Genomic DNA, 16,554 nt, shown 5'->3' on the forward strand with positions numbered 1-16,554 from the left:
GTTTTTCCATTTATTCTATGGTGGCCTCATTTGAGGCCTTTCCATGCCTTTGCTCCAAGAGCAAGTCTAAGCAGAAAGCACAAAGGGGAATTTCTCTTTCATGCACACGACCAACCAAATAGCCCTATGTCAGTGGTGAGGAACATTCCAGAACTAGTGATAGAGGGGTCGTGGCTACTGGCTGAAGTTCTTGTTGGATCTAGAATTAAAACTCACATCCTTGGTTCTATGACTAAGTACTTCCCTATTACATGATAAATATCTTTGTATTTCCAATGCTTAAATTGTAGTTAATCGGCGTTCGTTGAAGATTTGAATGAATAGATGTAAAAATGAATCTCAGGAAAAACAATAACTCCATAAAGCATTAGTTAGGTTTTCTCCAATTATCTGCTGCTGTTTTGTTTCAGGGACCTATCGGAAATAGATAGCAAGGGACCTTGAACTTACTAACTTGCTAAGAAGGACAGCAAACAGGAAAAAAGTGGGAGTTCCTCATGACCAAAACACATTTATGTTAACTCCGTGATGGATATTCCAGGTGTTCTGGCAGGCATCTTCCTGGTCAAAGATTTAAGCTAAATTTGAGCTCAGTGTCTAATAATATTCAGACTTGTTTCCCTAAGAATCCTAAGAATTCTGTAATTAAATTTTATCAGACTTCTTTGATGCATTGAAAAAATTTTCTTTTCCTTGAATATGGCCTAGGTTTGATAGCAAAAGGATTAGGAAATGGAATGGAACTAACTTCCATTGAGTGCCTTACATATGCCAGATATTTTGCATATTTATTTATTAAGTTTTCTAATTTTGCAGTTGAGGAAACTAGAGCTTAGGGAACTTAAATAACTTGTCTATGGACTTCACAGGGAGCAAGAGGCGGGGTTGGGATTCATATCAAGTTTTGTGTTTTCAAGGCTTATTCTTTGGTTCTGGAACTTGTCATTTGGCCTTTTCTTTCCAGCAAATGTGAAAGACACGTGAAACAGACTTTAGCTAGAAAAAGGAAGGATTATAAAGAATTGAATGTGGTATGATGAAAAGTCATACTGCTTATCTATAGGTACTATGTGATTTAGGGCCTTAAATTATCCAACTGTAAGGTCATAGGGTGGGTATAGATAACTTCTGAGCAACCGCATGGCCCAATCTGCCAAGGCAACTATTATTAGACCCCCTTCTACTCTTAAAAGTGTTCCACTGTGGATTATAAATTCTAAGACTGCCCAATACGTAAGGTACTTTCCAGGTCTTAATTTCCCTTATTTCAAATTGAATCTAATAATTTCTTTGATGACTGAAGCAACATGAATTTTCATTTCCCAGGCCTGTGAGGTGTACGGAACTGACAGTATGTGAGGTGACCTTTGTCTAGAGGCTGCATTTCTGGTAGGGATATTTTTTCTGCTGCTCCCCCTTTTCTTTTAAAAGTACACCAGTAAATTCCCTTCTAGCCAATTTGGTTCCAGTTAATGAGAGATCATTATATAAATATTTGTTTCCAGTTCATACTAATAGTGACTGTCACTTACTGAGTGCCTAGAATAAGTCAGGTTAAGCGCTGAGTGCATTATCTCATTCAATGCACTTATCAATGCTATAAGATAGCTCACTGTCTACATAAGGAAACTGAGGCTCATAGAAGTGACTTGCAAGTAAGAGATGGAGTCAGGTCTTCTTAATCTCTTAATTATTATGCTATATTGAGATGTGTATACAGGCATGCACACACACACAAACACAGAGCAGATAATTTTAGAAATTAGCAGGCCCCCTAAATTTCCATTGGCCTTTCCTTTATCACTGTCAATGCTAGTCTTTGTAATTTCATCTCCCATTGCTTCCACCACCCACCTTTACCTTAGAGTAGAAGCATCGGCCTGAAGACAACGGATTTTGACTAAGAGACAGATTCTCAGGAAAAACAAACAAGGTATTAGAAAGTAGATGTGATGAACATTTACTTTTGTATTCAAACCTTCTTCTTCTTTTTGGGAATGTCTTTTTTAACCAAAGTATAACACAGAAAACAGACATTTGCTTTTTCATTTATATTTATATAGACAACACAAATAAAAACCACCAGTTAACACTCATATCATTCTGCTTTTATTTATTGTCTGGCTAAATTACAAAGACGCAGATGTCTTGGATAGTTCCTATGCTACCATTTAAACTATCCTGGTGACATTGATACCAAAATGTGCATGTTTACATAGTGCAGTGGAATGAAAAACACTTTTCTTCCTTTATAGTCCCTGGCTATAAACAGGGAGAAATTAAATTCATGCCAAAATTTTTTGGGCACTTTAACAATCATCCCGTTTCTGCTACTAAGATAACAAAATGGGTATTACAAGTTAAAATATAAAGGCCTACCAGTTTTTACAAATATGTAAATAATCTGCTACTTAGACATAAAAAGTCAAATTCTTTCAAATCACAAAGTAAGGCACCATTGGATTAAACATTTTTCTCAGCTTTTACTAAATAAAATGCATAGCGAAATAAATACTGAACACTGAATTTTAATACTGTAATACATTTCAATATAAAATGATATGTGAATGTTAAAATACTGTGTTGCATCTGGAATACATTTATCTGGAAATTTTATGGGAAAAAAACACATGTAAGCTCTGATTTCAGGGAAGGAAATACTCATTTTTGTGATCTGCCATAGTTGAAGATCTTAGCATAGAACTTATTCAAAGTTTTGTATGCAACTGGGTTGCTAACTTTCAAAGCAAGGGTATAATAGGTGTATTAATGAAACAGTCACTTAAAAACACATTCTAAAACATCTCTGTCCTGGGTGAATAGCAACTTTGAGCTGTGACCCTGTTTCAGACTTTAGGACGGTACCTGCAAAGTTAGAATCTACAAGAAAATTGGCCATTCTTACTTCCTCTCACAAAATTCGGACCCGCTTTTTTGGGGTCAGACTTTTCTCTGCAGTATTTGCTAGGAAGGGCTCTTTTCTGAAGTCTGTCATTAGGCTTTCTCATAGGGATTTTAATCGACTTGATATATGGTCAAAGGATCCAAAATAAAGTGTTGTTGTTATACTGTCAAAATGCTGCAGATAAAATTTTTTTTTGGAAAATACCTTGCCAAGCTTGTTATACCTTTATGTTTCTTGATTCTCTTTGGATAAAGGGCCCTAAGTGACTGAAAGACAAATGAATGGTAGAGGAGAGGGGGAAAAAACCCAAGTTCTCTAATGTACTAAGCCCAGGACTTTGGCAAGGAAAGTTATAAAAATGCAATACATTCTAATGGGTAACAGCATAATTTATTAGATATCCCATTTATTAGAACTCTAAGTTCTTTTGCTTTTATATAAATGAAACGATTATTTACTCTATAAATAGGAATGTTTCTTTCAAAATTTTCTTTGGATTGATTTCTTGTTAGCGTCTCCCAGTAAAACATGAACAATACGTTGAAGCCATGACACAAAGTTTAGGTAGGTATACATATACATATGTGGCCGTGTGCTTTTAAAAAATAAGTAATGGTAATTTAAAAAAATAATCAACTGTATAAAACATCTAAATGGAAATATTTTTCATCCAACTCTATAGCTAGATTTAAGTCCCAGTAAAGTCTGTAAACACAATTATACAAAAAAAGGCAAGGCTGGCTCTTCCCTATGGTTTTTTTCGGTAGATTTATTTGCATAGATCCAAGGCGAATGATTCTCTTGGGTAGATTAAAAAAACAAATTCCCTCAATTGCAGTAGCAATCTCTTCCTCTCAACCTCATAAGCATCAGGGTTAAATTTTTAGAGTTTTGCCCATCAACCCAAATCTGGTCCTTCCTTTCTTCAGCGTTTCTGATTTGCTATCTTTCTCTGACTTTCCCTCCACTACAGAGCCTATGAGCCTCCCTGCCCTGAGGAGCAAGCTGGGCAGGAGAGAAATGAAGCTGCCTCAGATGCACAAGGCAGGAGTCAACCAACAGATAATCTCCAGCCAGCTGGTTCTGGGCCCGGAAGCCACGACAGGCTTTCAGTTTCTTTCCAATGGCTTTATTCCACGTGACTGTAAACCCTATTAGATCAATTTCTGACCTTGGTGTTACCTCTTGAATTGCTAAAGCTCATCTTGCATTTTTTGTTTTTTTTTTAAACAAGAGGTTTTTGCACCTGCCTCTGTCTTCTATACCTGTACTGTCCAATATAGTAGCCACCAGCCACATGTGGCTATTGAGCCCTTCAAATGTGACTATTCCAAATAGAGATGTGCTTTAAGTGTAAAACACAAACATATTAATGTGGCTACTAGAAATATTTAAGTTGTATATATGGCTCATGTTATGTTTCTATTGGAGAGTGTGTCTTAGAGCCTACTTCAGACTGCCAAAGACTGTAATCTATAACCACAAAAATTTCATGTGAGCCCTTGCTCAGCAACTATCGTAGGTGGTCTGTGGTTCATGGAAACAGACAGGAGGCCAAGCATGCAAAAAAGGCATGGAAGCAAGCAGCTTTCAGGGACTAATATTATCTGTAGCAAATAAGCAGTGAATGTTTGAATTTGGTTGGTTGAAAGCTGGGACACAATTCATCTCTGCCTACTTGCCATAAAAGCCAACTGACTCCCAAGCAGAAAACACTGGTGGGCTATAAGCTGAAGCAAGCAATAACTTTGAGAGTATATACAATATAAAAAGCTAGGTGCATTTCTCTAGTGGATTCCCACCCTGCACACACATATTCCCACATCACCATCCCTTCTTCCCTACTGCCAATATGAAGGGGACAAGGGAAGACAAGGGGAGGAGGGTGTGCAACTCTTGACAACAACAACAGAAGTATCTCTTGGTCTTGGGTGGAGAAGAGCAGGCAAGGATCACCTCGGGATGGGAGGAAGGGGTGGAGCACCCCTTTCTCTTCGGTTGGATCCACCTTGATGAAAAAATAGACAAAATGTAAATTTTGGTTAGAAAACTTATATTCTCACTGTAGACACTCAAGGATGTTTGCAAAGGTACCCAATATCTCACCACCTATGACCAGAGCTAAAAATAACTGGCACCTGTTGATGAGAAGTGAGAAGTAAAGGGAAGACGCAAGCAAGGGTCTAAACAAATGCCATTAGAGGATGACCCACCTCTGGCTACTGATTACTTGCACAAAGTTAAAAACGTTAAAAAAAAATGCTTTTCTTCTCATCACAAACATAGCATGTGTTTATTATTGGTTTAGAAAATATAGGTGAGTAAGAAAACAAAATAGAAAATTCACCCATGCTAGCACCACTCAGAGATAACCAAACATTATTTGTATATTTTCCATTTGTTTTCTATATATAAACAGTTCCCTTTTGTCTTCCAAAAGATTGGATTATATATTGTCAGTATGAACATCTTTCAAAGTAATTACTCTTTACAAATATAATTATTGATGACATGCTGCATTCTCTTATATAGGTATACTCTAGTTTATTTATCTAATCCCCTTTTCTTGGGCATTTAGGTATCTTCTGATTTCTAAACAATGCAGTTTTGATAGTAGCCCTCCTAATGGGTGTGAAGTGGTATTTTATTGTAGTTTTATTTGCATTTCCCTTATGATTAGTGACGTTGAGCTTTTCATGTGCTTATTGACCATCTGTATATCTTCTTCAGAGAAATGTCTATTTAAGTATTCAACCTATTTTTAGAATTGTTTTTGTTGTTGTTGTTAAATTGTGGGACTTCTTTATATATATACTGGATATTAATTCTTTATCAGATATATGATTTGCAAGTATTTTATCCCATTTCAGGGGTTGCCTTCTCACTCTGTTGATAGTGTTCTTTTAAAAACTATGCATATTTATGAGCTATAGTGCACTGTAACCAGGTTTAAAATCCATTCACAATGGACTTGCCCCATACACATTTTCCTGAGGATCTTATAGTTGTTGGGCATGGAACCAGGTGCTCAGATGCTGTGAGCAAGTCTACCAGGGGCACATATCAATTGAGTAGGTCTGCTGTGGCCACTGCTCTGAGACTCAGGCAGGCTTTCACCAATAGATACCTCAGTAGGCATCTCGACAGCGAAATTCATTGCCCACTTACAGATTTCAGAGATAGAACAAAGTTTTTGAGCAAGGTGTCAGAGAAAACACTGGCAGTCCATTACTTTTCTTCTTCCTCTTGCCATCCCAACCAAGTCTTTTCTTGGGCTGGCATCTGAGGAAAGACTATTCTGGATATAAACCAATCATCTGTCATGGGACCTTGACCACCAGTGACATACCACAAGTGGTTAGCAAAACAAGGGCTGGCCTGTGCAAAACTATAATTAGGTGCCACTGCTCAGAGCTATCTGGGTATCCTACCAGGCTGTGGGTCTTGGAGGCCAAGACAACTACAGGAGCAGAATAAAACCACTTGATAGTATTTTATTTATTTTTTTAGAGATGATACATTATCATTATAAAACATTAAACATGCACTAAGCTAGAAATATTTAAAGTAAATCTACAAAAAACATTGGGAGAGGGGGACAGTGGAAATTAATTCACCAATGAAAGAAATAGTTTTAAATGTCTACCATGTTTCAAGCTCTGTAACACTGGAGGAAGATGCAATAATGAGCAAGGCATAGTTTCAGTCCTCAAGTTTTGTATAGTCTTGAAAACAGGAAGGCCGGGGAGAAAATGTGTTCCGCTATTAAACTAAAAATCTAGAGGGGATAGGGAGGATGGTTCTGTTACTAATTTAAATATTTACATGATATTTAAGTTAGATTAAGAATACTTATAAAAAATCAGGAAAAAAATATTTAAAGTTTACGTGAACAACTCCTTAAAGTGAATTCATTTATTAGTGCCCAAGAAAGAAGAAAAACAGGCTGTACTCTTAGCAGAGAGAAGCCCCTCTTATGATGTAAACACACACACACACACACACACACACACACACACACACACACACACATGCTTCAAAGATATTTGTCCCATGTGAAGACTTATTTTTCACCAAAAATTTCAACCACCAACTCACATATGATAATTGTATTATAGTTATACCTATAATGTTGGGCACGTAGCATTCCACATAAATGAGTTTTCCTAGGAATTATTTCCTTTCAACCAGCAATATTGTTTACTTCTATCATTTGTTCATGGAAATTTTCCTAAAATATTTTCTAATTCTTTGAGTTCTTCAATAGAGGCACAAAGCACAACTTAACATGTCCTTAATAGCCCAACAAAAACACCTAGTATGGTCCAGTTCTCTAAGATAATATGACTCCGTGTCCCTATCTCTTCCGTGGACCTGACACTGCCATCTATCACTTCTCCCTGAAGTCAGTGATTTTGCTTCTAACCAACCTTAACTTCAGCTGATATTAATCTGCTCTAAGGCTGGGAACCAACTAAAAATTAAGAGCTATGTGTTAAAGATGAGTCAGTAGGCTCTGAGTATGTATAAGGAGTTCTGCTAGGGAGTATGGACAAGGCTAGAGACATTGTGACAGTTATTTGACATACCCTTTATCCACATATTTCTGGTTTGGGAGTATGGTTCTGAAGCTAAAGCTAGTACAAGTCTGAGACTCTCAGCTCTATACACTTATTGTTGTGAAATATTAGTTTTTCTATTTCCTCTTCTTGTTCACATTTTTTCTCGATGGGGAAAAGTGATTCACTTCTTTATGGTAGCATTACATATATTAGCAAAAAAACAGAAACAGGGAGCATTTGAGATCATGCTTCCTGGCATATGTCATCAATTTGGTTCAAATAAATTCATAAAAAAAGAAAACAAACAAACCAGAAACAATATAAATTAAATGTCCAATAATGGTAAATAAAATTATTATATGCTGACTTGACAGAATCCTGTATAATGAAAAACGATGTGATAAAATAGGGAAGCGTTTACTAAGCGATAGTATATAAACCCCACCACCAAAAAACTGTACTCTATAATTATAACCATATAAATTAATATGGTTAATATTAGATGGATAAAAATTAGATGGATAAAAATTAGAAGAGAACCAGGTAAAATGAAAATCTGTTAAGTGGAGATTATGGGTATACTTAAAATTTTCATGTAATGCTTTGTAAAGCTATAATGCATTTAAAAGATCAAAGCAGTTACAATGAATTTTTATCATAATTAATAAGACATTTTGCCCGTCTCACAACCAGTAGGAATAGAAGATGGCTATATTTGTGCCATCTCAGGGACATCAAAATGGGGGACGATTGTCTAAACAGCAAAATAATAAAATGTAATCTATTAGCAACCCAAAAGTATTCTGAGCTATAATGACTCATTAAAATAATCGTTTCTCATATGAATTCTGGATAGCTCCATTTTCCTCATTGTGTGTAGAAGGAGAGTTTACCAGAATTTAGATGGCTCCAAATCCAGAAGTGGTTTCTCTCCACTCCAGGCAAGAGGCCTGGTTTTCCTATCCAACCCTCGGTTGTATATAATAACCCAAGCTATTCAAGTAGGAAGCTGCCAATAGCCCTTGCAGAAATACTCACTCCGGCTTTCATTTCTTGCCAGTTTACTGGGATAACTTTTGGTCGTTGGCACATATGGCTCTGGAGGTGGCAAATCAGAAATTGGATGGAAGTAGAATCTGCTTTCCCACTCATCTGAGGGAGAGAAACAAACAGTATCTTCAGTAACAGACAATCTGCTGTGAAGACTTATGTAATGAAAGGCACAGAATGAAATTTAGAGAGAACTGAAGAGATCGCATCTAGTTTTATAACTACAGGTTTAGAGAAAAGCTGGAGGTGCCATAGATGTCACTGATTAGCACATCAATAAAATATACTGGTCTGCAGATCAAACCAATGACAGATCCAGGTGATTTTAACTAGAGTGACTAAGACCCAGCCAGTCCCTCTCTGGAGCTGGGGGCTAAGGTTTGGGGCACCTTTCTTAATTACTCCTCCCACCAGTGGAAGGAATAACTGGGACCCTCTGATAAGAAGCAGAGGTAAGCTGCTTAATATTTGTAGGCCATCGGGCCTCTCACTACAGCAAACTGTTTAGAAAGGTAAGTAAAGTAGTAAGGAGGTAAGCTACAAGAATGGTTCTTTTCAGAATTTTGGAATCTCTGGAAAGTTAACTGAAATGAGACTCTAACAAGGAACAGAGAAATGTGATCTGCCTTTTTGGAAAGTGGAGGAGGGGGATTACTGTTTTTAATTTGAAATCATGGTGGGCCCTAAAATAGTTAGTTAGATTACAGCAGTGCAGTGTGATAACAATGAGGGTCATACAAACAAGAAATGTTAATGCAAACACAAATAAACACAAACAAATTTCCCATTCAACTGCTCCCTTATAGGAGTTGAATGGGAAATCTGACCCATTCCAAGGAGTTCTCACCACGCCTCACCTTCACAAGAGGAGTCTTGGAAGCCGTTTCTAATTGATGTTGATGGTGGAGGTGGGGGAGGTGCCCCAGTGCCAAGCCTGTCGGGAGGAAGGGGAGGCCGGGGCCCACTCCTGGGGGTGTCTATTCCACTCCTGGATGGTAACTGCGGGGTGGCAGGGAGGGCCCGAGACGTGCTGCCATTTCTGCTTATGGGAGGAGGCGGTGGGAGAGGGCCTGGAGCAGAAGAAAAGATGACCTTTAGTGCAGTAACTTACAACTTGCATTACTATTATCATGATCATCCTCAGGGTGCAATTACCGAGCATGCACCTGCTGGATACATGCTCTTTTACTAGAGAACACAGAGAAATAAATGGTGGAGACTTCCTGGGAGATTTAGCCAAGAAAGGAGTAGGCACATATAGACCCAGAAAGGCACATATGTATACATGGCTGTGAAATGAGTTCATATTGGGAACAAAATGGCTGTTTTGGCTTTGAGTTAGTATTTAGATTGGAGATGATACAGTTAACTTGAGAACAGGTGATAATGTGTTTATACCGACAACCATATACATGCTTAAACACATTTTAAAATCCTTTTAAGTAGCTATTGAACTAATTATTGTGACATAACAATTATTAAATAAACGTTTTAAAAAAGAATTTAAAAATAAAATAGTTATGAAGTTATTTTAGATCTTCAGAGGGATTAAGTTCTTTAAATGCACAGTATTATTGCTAATCGCACAAGCATGTTTCTGTGATGCATACGCTCTGTTTCCAGGCAGAAGTAGGATCAGGAAATTAAATTAGTCATCCTGAGAGTAGTAGAAGTTCCTTCCTGGTTCTTCCTCTTTTGGGAGGCAGATTAACATAGGGAGTGACAAACAGCTGATCAATGTCAAGGCTATAAATGCAGGTGCAGGCTCCTGACCCTGAGCAGGATGCTTACCCTACGGAACCTAATGTCCTACCTACAAAGGAGCACCGGTCACCTTTCTTACAGCACTGTTGCCAGAAATAACTACTGAAAAGGCAAATAAAAAGTACTATGTAAGTATTTGAAACCATTTTTTAAAAATGCAGGAATATATATAATCAGAAAATTTTAAGTTCCTAGAAAATAATTCAAAGTAAATTCTTTTTGATAATACAAAGGAACTTATCTTGCTTTTCCCAGGCTTCAAATGCAGGGGCTATTTGGGTCATGAGTAAATTTAAAAATAAAAAGAAAGAGAAAAAAAAACGAGCATTTCGCCTGTAAACCAAAATGGACTTAGTCATTATTCCTGATCTTCAGCAGTGTGCTCTACTTGCCAGATGCTGTCATTTTATGTAACACAATGTCTTATGATGCTATAAATATAAATATCTCTTGTTTACTACAAATTCAGAATCCAACTAGAGGACCTTAAAAAGAATGACCCACCCATCACAGGTATCCCTTCCTGGAAGTCTGGACTCGGACACTTGATAGAGGTGGGAGGCATGCCCTGCCCTGGCTGGTCTCCCAAAGAGTCTTCAGTGCCTCACCGAGTAGGGCTTATTTACTGCCCCATCTGCTTGTCATTGCTGGAGTCCCAGTCAGTAAGAGTAGATTTATTGTGGAGAAAAGTATCTCACATGTTATAGGCTTAACTTCACTGGTACTACCACCACATAATTGTCACTCAATGCAAACTAAACTTCCAGTATTACGGGGCCTGGTAACTTGATCGACTTACTACCTCTCTCTTTATCTCTCTCTCTTTTAAAGTAAATGTTCATGTTCCTACTTCTTCAACCTGTCCAGCTCCAAACCTGGACAAGTACAATAGAAAAGAAAACAGATTTCTATTTCCCACTGGCAGCATAATAATAAAAATGATCATTTATGCCGTGAAATAAGATAACCACTAGGTACACTTATCCCATTCTTACAACAGGCTTGGGAAGTGTAGGGACAGCAGATGAGGCCTCAGAGGTGTTGGAAAGTTAAAAAGCCCAAATCAGGAAGCTAATGAGAGGAAGAACCAGGATTTGACTACAAATCTGGTAAATTTGAAAGCCTACCCCCCTAACAATGAAGCCAAGCCATCTCTCAAAACACAGGTGGCCCTTGATATCCTCCCATGTGTTTCTTGTGGGAATCTAACCTAGTAGGAATTTTCTAGAGGCCAATTTGGCAATGCCTATGAAATCTATAGTTTACTATGCACACTCATTGACCTAGAAATTCCATTCGTAGGAATTCATCCAAAAGAAATACACAGAGATGTGCACAAATATTTAGCTACCAGAATGTATTCCTGCATTATCTGCAATAGCAAAATCTGGAGAAGGCCTGTATGACCAAGTAAGGCATTAAATAATCAAGGTACTTTGGCAGGACTTTAATAGTATACAGTCATTAAAAGTTAGGTTGTGTCATATCAGAAAATGTTAATGAGATATTAAATAAAAAGCAAATTACCAAACAATATATGTAATGTGATACAAATTTTGTACCCATGCATATATATGCATTTTAAAAAGATTAAAAGGATATATAAAAAATGTTATCAATGATTATTTCTGGATGGATAGTGGTGGTAGGGTGATTTTTATTTTCTTCATACTTTTCTGCATTTTCTATAATAACAGGTATGACATATAATCGAAAGGAACAACAAGTATTATAATTATATGTCACTGCCTATCCTATTTGGGGGGAGATTTAATGTGCTGATGCATCCATTTGGTGGAGCCATGCAAATAGCTCCTCATCCACTTTAGGACAAAATTCATAGCTTATTGAATAAAAAGAAAACACTGTATTTCATTCATCTGACTACTTGTTCTTGTTCGTTCACTGAAGAATACTTAATGAAATACCAGAATGTCTAGGGATGGGATCGAATAGACTAGCTAACTTTTTATCTATGTAGCCCAATCTCTGTGGCAGAGAGGTTCGAAGGCATGGTTCTCAGATTTTGCCGCACATCACAATCACTGGAATATTATAATCCTAGTATCCCGATGCTTTGTCTGCAACCCAGACCCGTGAAACCAGAAACCCCGGAGAAGGGACGCAGGCATGGTGGTTTTTAAAGCTCCCCTGGCGATTCCAGAATGTGGTCAAGTTTAAAGAATGGTATTAGGTTCCTGGGGTCACAGGGTCAAAGGTCAGTTAGCTTCTCATAGAGAAAAAACATGCCCCATTTCCAAATATCTTGTAAGATAAGGTTAAATTTAAAAAGTAGATAGTTCCTCTGAATCCATCAATAACCAACATAAAACGGAAAGGAGCCTATTATAATTAGTGGAGAGAGTACAAACCCTGGGGAATCCTCACATTTCATTTCATCCTCTGAAAAGTTCTTCCCTCAGGTTCAGGTTTCTCAGCCCCGGCTGGGGCCGCAAATGGGCTTCAGCAGGTCTTTCAATCCATGAAAATTCTGAGTTTGTGCTTAGGAGCATTTTTATGAAGTGAAAGCCTAGGCCTTTATCTGATTCCCATGGAATCTATGTGCCAGAGACGTTAACAAACAGCAAAATGGACTCTAAAATTTGTCTTTAATGAGCGGAAAGTGGCCTCTGAGCTTGACAGATGAAGAGAGAAGTACAGACATTAGCTCTTAAATAACTGCCCTTCTTGTTGAAATAATAGGGCCCTCCTGCAGGAGATGGGAATTTATTTCCCCAATTAAGACATCAAATCACTTTAGGGAGTCAGGGTAGTAGAATGGGGAGATGGAAGATGAAAGTTCTAGCCTCTTCTTTATTAACTAGCTTGTGATCATTTAACTTTACTGATTACTCAGTCTCCTCATCTCTAAAACAGAAATATCAGTCCCACTTTCCCCAGAGGTTTACAGGAGGTCAAGATGAAATCACACAGCCCTACGTGTCACTTAACAGATGAAAACAGTCTGAGAGTTCACTTAAGCTTCTTGTTGGAGTCTATTCAAGTATAGGATTATTAGTGACATTTGGCAGGCTGGGTGGGTTTCAGGGAGACAACTCACCGCATGTCTTGCCATACCTGATCTGCCTGGTGGGTCCCTCACTGGAGGAGGGGGTCTCTCACTGGGCGGGGGAGGAAGAGGACCCGAACGTCCAGGTGAAGGTAAGGGAGGTGCCGATGATGACGTGAGGGACAGATTCCGCTGTGGGAGCCTTGGGATTTCGTCACTGCCGCTGGAACCAGGAGGCATGGGGGGAGGGCCGGGCCTGCTGGGTGGTGGTGGCGGAGGTGGCGCCTGCGACGAGGAGGAAGGCCGCGGGGTGGAAGGCACTGGTGGCTTGCTGTTCTGCGGGGGCGGCGGTGGGACCGCGTCCCTGTGGATGGAGGCCCTGTTGCCCACTGGAGGAGGTGGCGGAGGAGGTTTGTCATCCAAGGCCCTGCTCGGGGTAGGGGGCAGGGGAGGCCTGTTGGAGAAGGGCGAGTTGGAGCCTGTGGGGCTCTGACGGATAGAGCCTCCTCCAAAAGCAGCACCTCGGTTTCCGGGAAAAGGGGGAGGGATCGGCCCAGGGCTGGGCTGCCTGGGGACCCCGGGCACTGGTGGGGACCCCCGGTTGTGCAGACTTGATTGAATGGGTCTCGGCGTATTAGGTACTGGAGGGGGGACGCTATCAGGCTTTGAGCCCACGTCGGGCCTCGGGGGAGGCATTCGGTTCTTCTGAGGCTCTGGGGGTCCACTTCTGTGGCCCGGGGAAGGCACAGGGAACCTCCCCAGGCCGCTTGAGGGTGAGAAAGGTTTGGCAGATATAGATCTTCCTCCTGGTGGCAAAATCGGGGGTCGGCTTCCTCCAGAATCTGAAGAACAGGGGAAAAAAATCGGATAGAAAATGAGAAACTTTAAAAGTAACCAGAGAACTGGAATATACTCCCAACTACTGGAAGTCCTTTCCTAGGTGTTATAAAATATAGGTAACTATTAATTATATATAAAAAGCAAATTACCAAACAATGTGGTCTTTTCTGGAGGAAGAGAAAGGAAGAGATCACAGGTCTCTGTTTACCTTCTAGTGTGAGGTTCTACAACCTGTCAGCTTTCAGAAGGATTCTGAAAAGGTCTCTCGTCATTATGTATGGACGAGGACCAGGATGAAGATGGTAAGAGTGCTGGAGAGATCCCAATCATTATGAGAGGACAAGAAGAGGACAGTTGTGGCACATGAGATTTCTGCTCATGATTTTCTTTTCTCCCCATCACCATTCTGGTCCCCTTGCCTTTGTTCCTCTTAGGCTTAAAAAATAATTTAGCTATTTTAGGTGAAGAAATTAGTTATCCCAATATAAATCTCCACATGGGAGGGCTCATCTAGTCTTTTTGAAGAGAAATTCTCAAGAGAAGGTGCAAATATATAATGGAAGAGTCGTGATTGCAATAAGAAGGAACTAAGAACAGAAAAAGGAACTGTTGAAGTTTAATTCAAAGAGTCGATACCAGTGGATCATCTTAATCTGCAAAGAAGTAAGCAACTACACAACTTTGTTCCTACTGGGTCAATTTCCACTTCAGTATTGGCAGGACAGGACAACCCTATTACATAATTAATATTAAACTGCTTTGGTTCAACAAATGACTAAAGGGAGAACCAAAGCTATAGAAAAATTTAAACTACCACCCCAGAATCTCTTGGAACCCAAGGTAATTGTCAAAAAATGGTTAGCCTGAGAACTTCTACCACTTCATCATGAGCTAGTTAATATACCAAATATTTATTGAGCACTTGCTATACGCCAGATATTATTCTAGATGCTAGAGACAGAGGAGTAAACGAAATAGAAAATATCTTCTCTCTTATAGTTTACATTTTTGTGGGGGAGATAATTAAACCAGCAAACACATATTTGCAGACAGCTATAAGTACTGAAAGAAACTAAAATAGGCTGATGAGATAAAGACTGCATGGAGAGGCTAGGATAGATGGGTGCCTGGGGATGGCTCTTTTAAGGACGTGATGTCTGAGCTGAGGCTAGCCATGGAAAGATGAGGAAGAGCAGGGCTTTGGGCAGAGGACCAGTAGATGCAAAGGCCCTGTGGTGAGAATGAGTTTCAAGTGAAAAAACCGAGGCCCTGTGCCTGAGACACAGTGAGCATGGAGAAAAAAGATCCCTAAGAAATAGAGTTTGAGTGACCATCAGGGGCCAGGTCATAAAGAGCCTCGTAGGCCAGAAGGGGTTCAGCTTTTATCCAAGATACAATGACAGACATTCAGATGGATTTAAACAGTGAAATAACATGAACTCTAGAGACGATGTTTTATTTTGACGTTAGTACTAGAAAAAAAGCTGTATTTTCTTTGACAGTGTGGTCTATTTCTATGCCACCAACACTTGTAATCCATTATATCTTCCAAGTTCAGATGAAAGCTTCAGTTACTACATTACATGGATAGGATCCATTATGTGGATAGTATACTATAAACATATGTACTTTGGTATACCATTTTGTGTACTAACCTAAAGTCCATCTTCATTTTATTATTTTACTTCCACTTGTCTTTTGCCTTAGATCCTTCACTTTTTATTAAATGTATGCATTTGTCAGCTGCCTCAAATCCCTTTGTTGGGTTTTGAATAAGTAAATTTAAATTTAAGTGCACGTCTAGCAAGATCGACTCTCATTATTCTTTTTTTAAATTTTGACCATCCAAGGCTAAAATAGTCAGCTAATCCTGAGGATTCAGTGACTACATCAATGTGAGAATTTCACACTTTTCCCAGCAGACATCTTAAAAGATCACAGAATTAGAAATAAAATTCTTCTAACACAATAAACATGAAAAAAAGAGACAGTTTTATGATACAATTTCTTGAGCTTCTGCTAAGGAGAGCACCTTATACACTCCGTAAGGTTTTTTATTTAGACATGACCAGGAGCAATTTTCTTCTCTGCCATCGGATTCACAGACAATCCTGTAGGCCTCATTTCCTTGGCTCCCTGCAGAGAATACTTAGAATCACTGGCCCTTAAATGCCAATGTCTGTCATGCAAAACACTTTTTAAATTTAGTGAGATACGTAATTATATTCCATAGGACATGCTCCATAGTGTGTTTGAAAAGTGGCTCACAAGTATGTGCTATCCTAGACAGCTGGGTCAGGTTACCTCACAAAGAAAGCTGAATTTCCAGGTCGCCAGGCACAGTTTCCAGAGTTGGCAAGTTCCATTTGCTCCTTTCTTTTCTTCCCAAACTAGATCACCCTTTACAAGTTACCCCTAGGACA

The 16,554-nt window shown here is 39.1% G+C and overlaps 1 protein-coding gene across 1 annotated transcript in view; it reads right to left on the minus strand.

Annotated features, from left to right (window-relative positions):
* Positions 1–2,086: 2,086 nt before the first annotated feature.
* WIPF1 (WAS/WASL interacting protein family member 1) overlaps positions 2,087–16,554 on the minus strand; it is a 108,825-nt gene continuing 94,357 nt past the window's right edge. The window contains 4 exon segments of the mRNA XM_015596695.2: positions 2,087–4,913; positions 8,506–8,619; positions 9,375–9,587; positions 13,360–14,133. Coding sequence (XP_015452181.1) covers positions 4,858–4,913; positions 8,506–8,619; positions 9,375–9,587; positions 13,360–14,133 — 1,157 coding nt within the window. The 3' untranslated portion in view covers positions 2,087–4,857.

The sequence above is a fragment of the Pteropus alecto genome, unplaced genomic scaffold (assembly GCF_000325575.1).
Source record: "Pteropus alecto unplaced genomic scaffold, ASM32557v1 scaffold3, whole genome shotgun sequence".
Taxonomy (NCBI): Eukaryota; Metazoa; Chordata; class Mammalia; order Chiroptera; family Pteropodidae; genus Pteropus; species Pteropus alecto.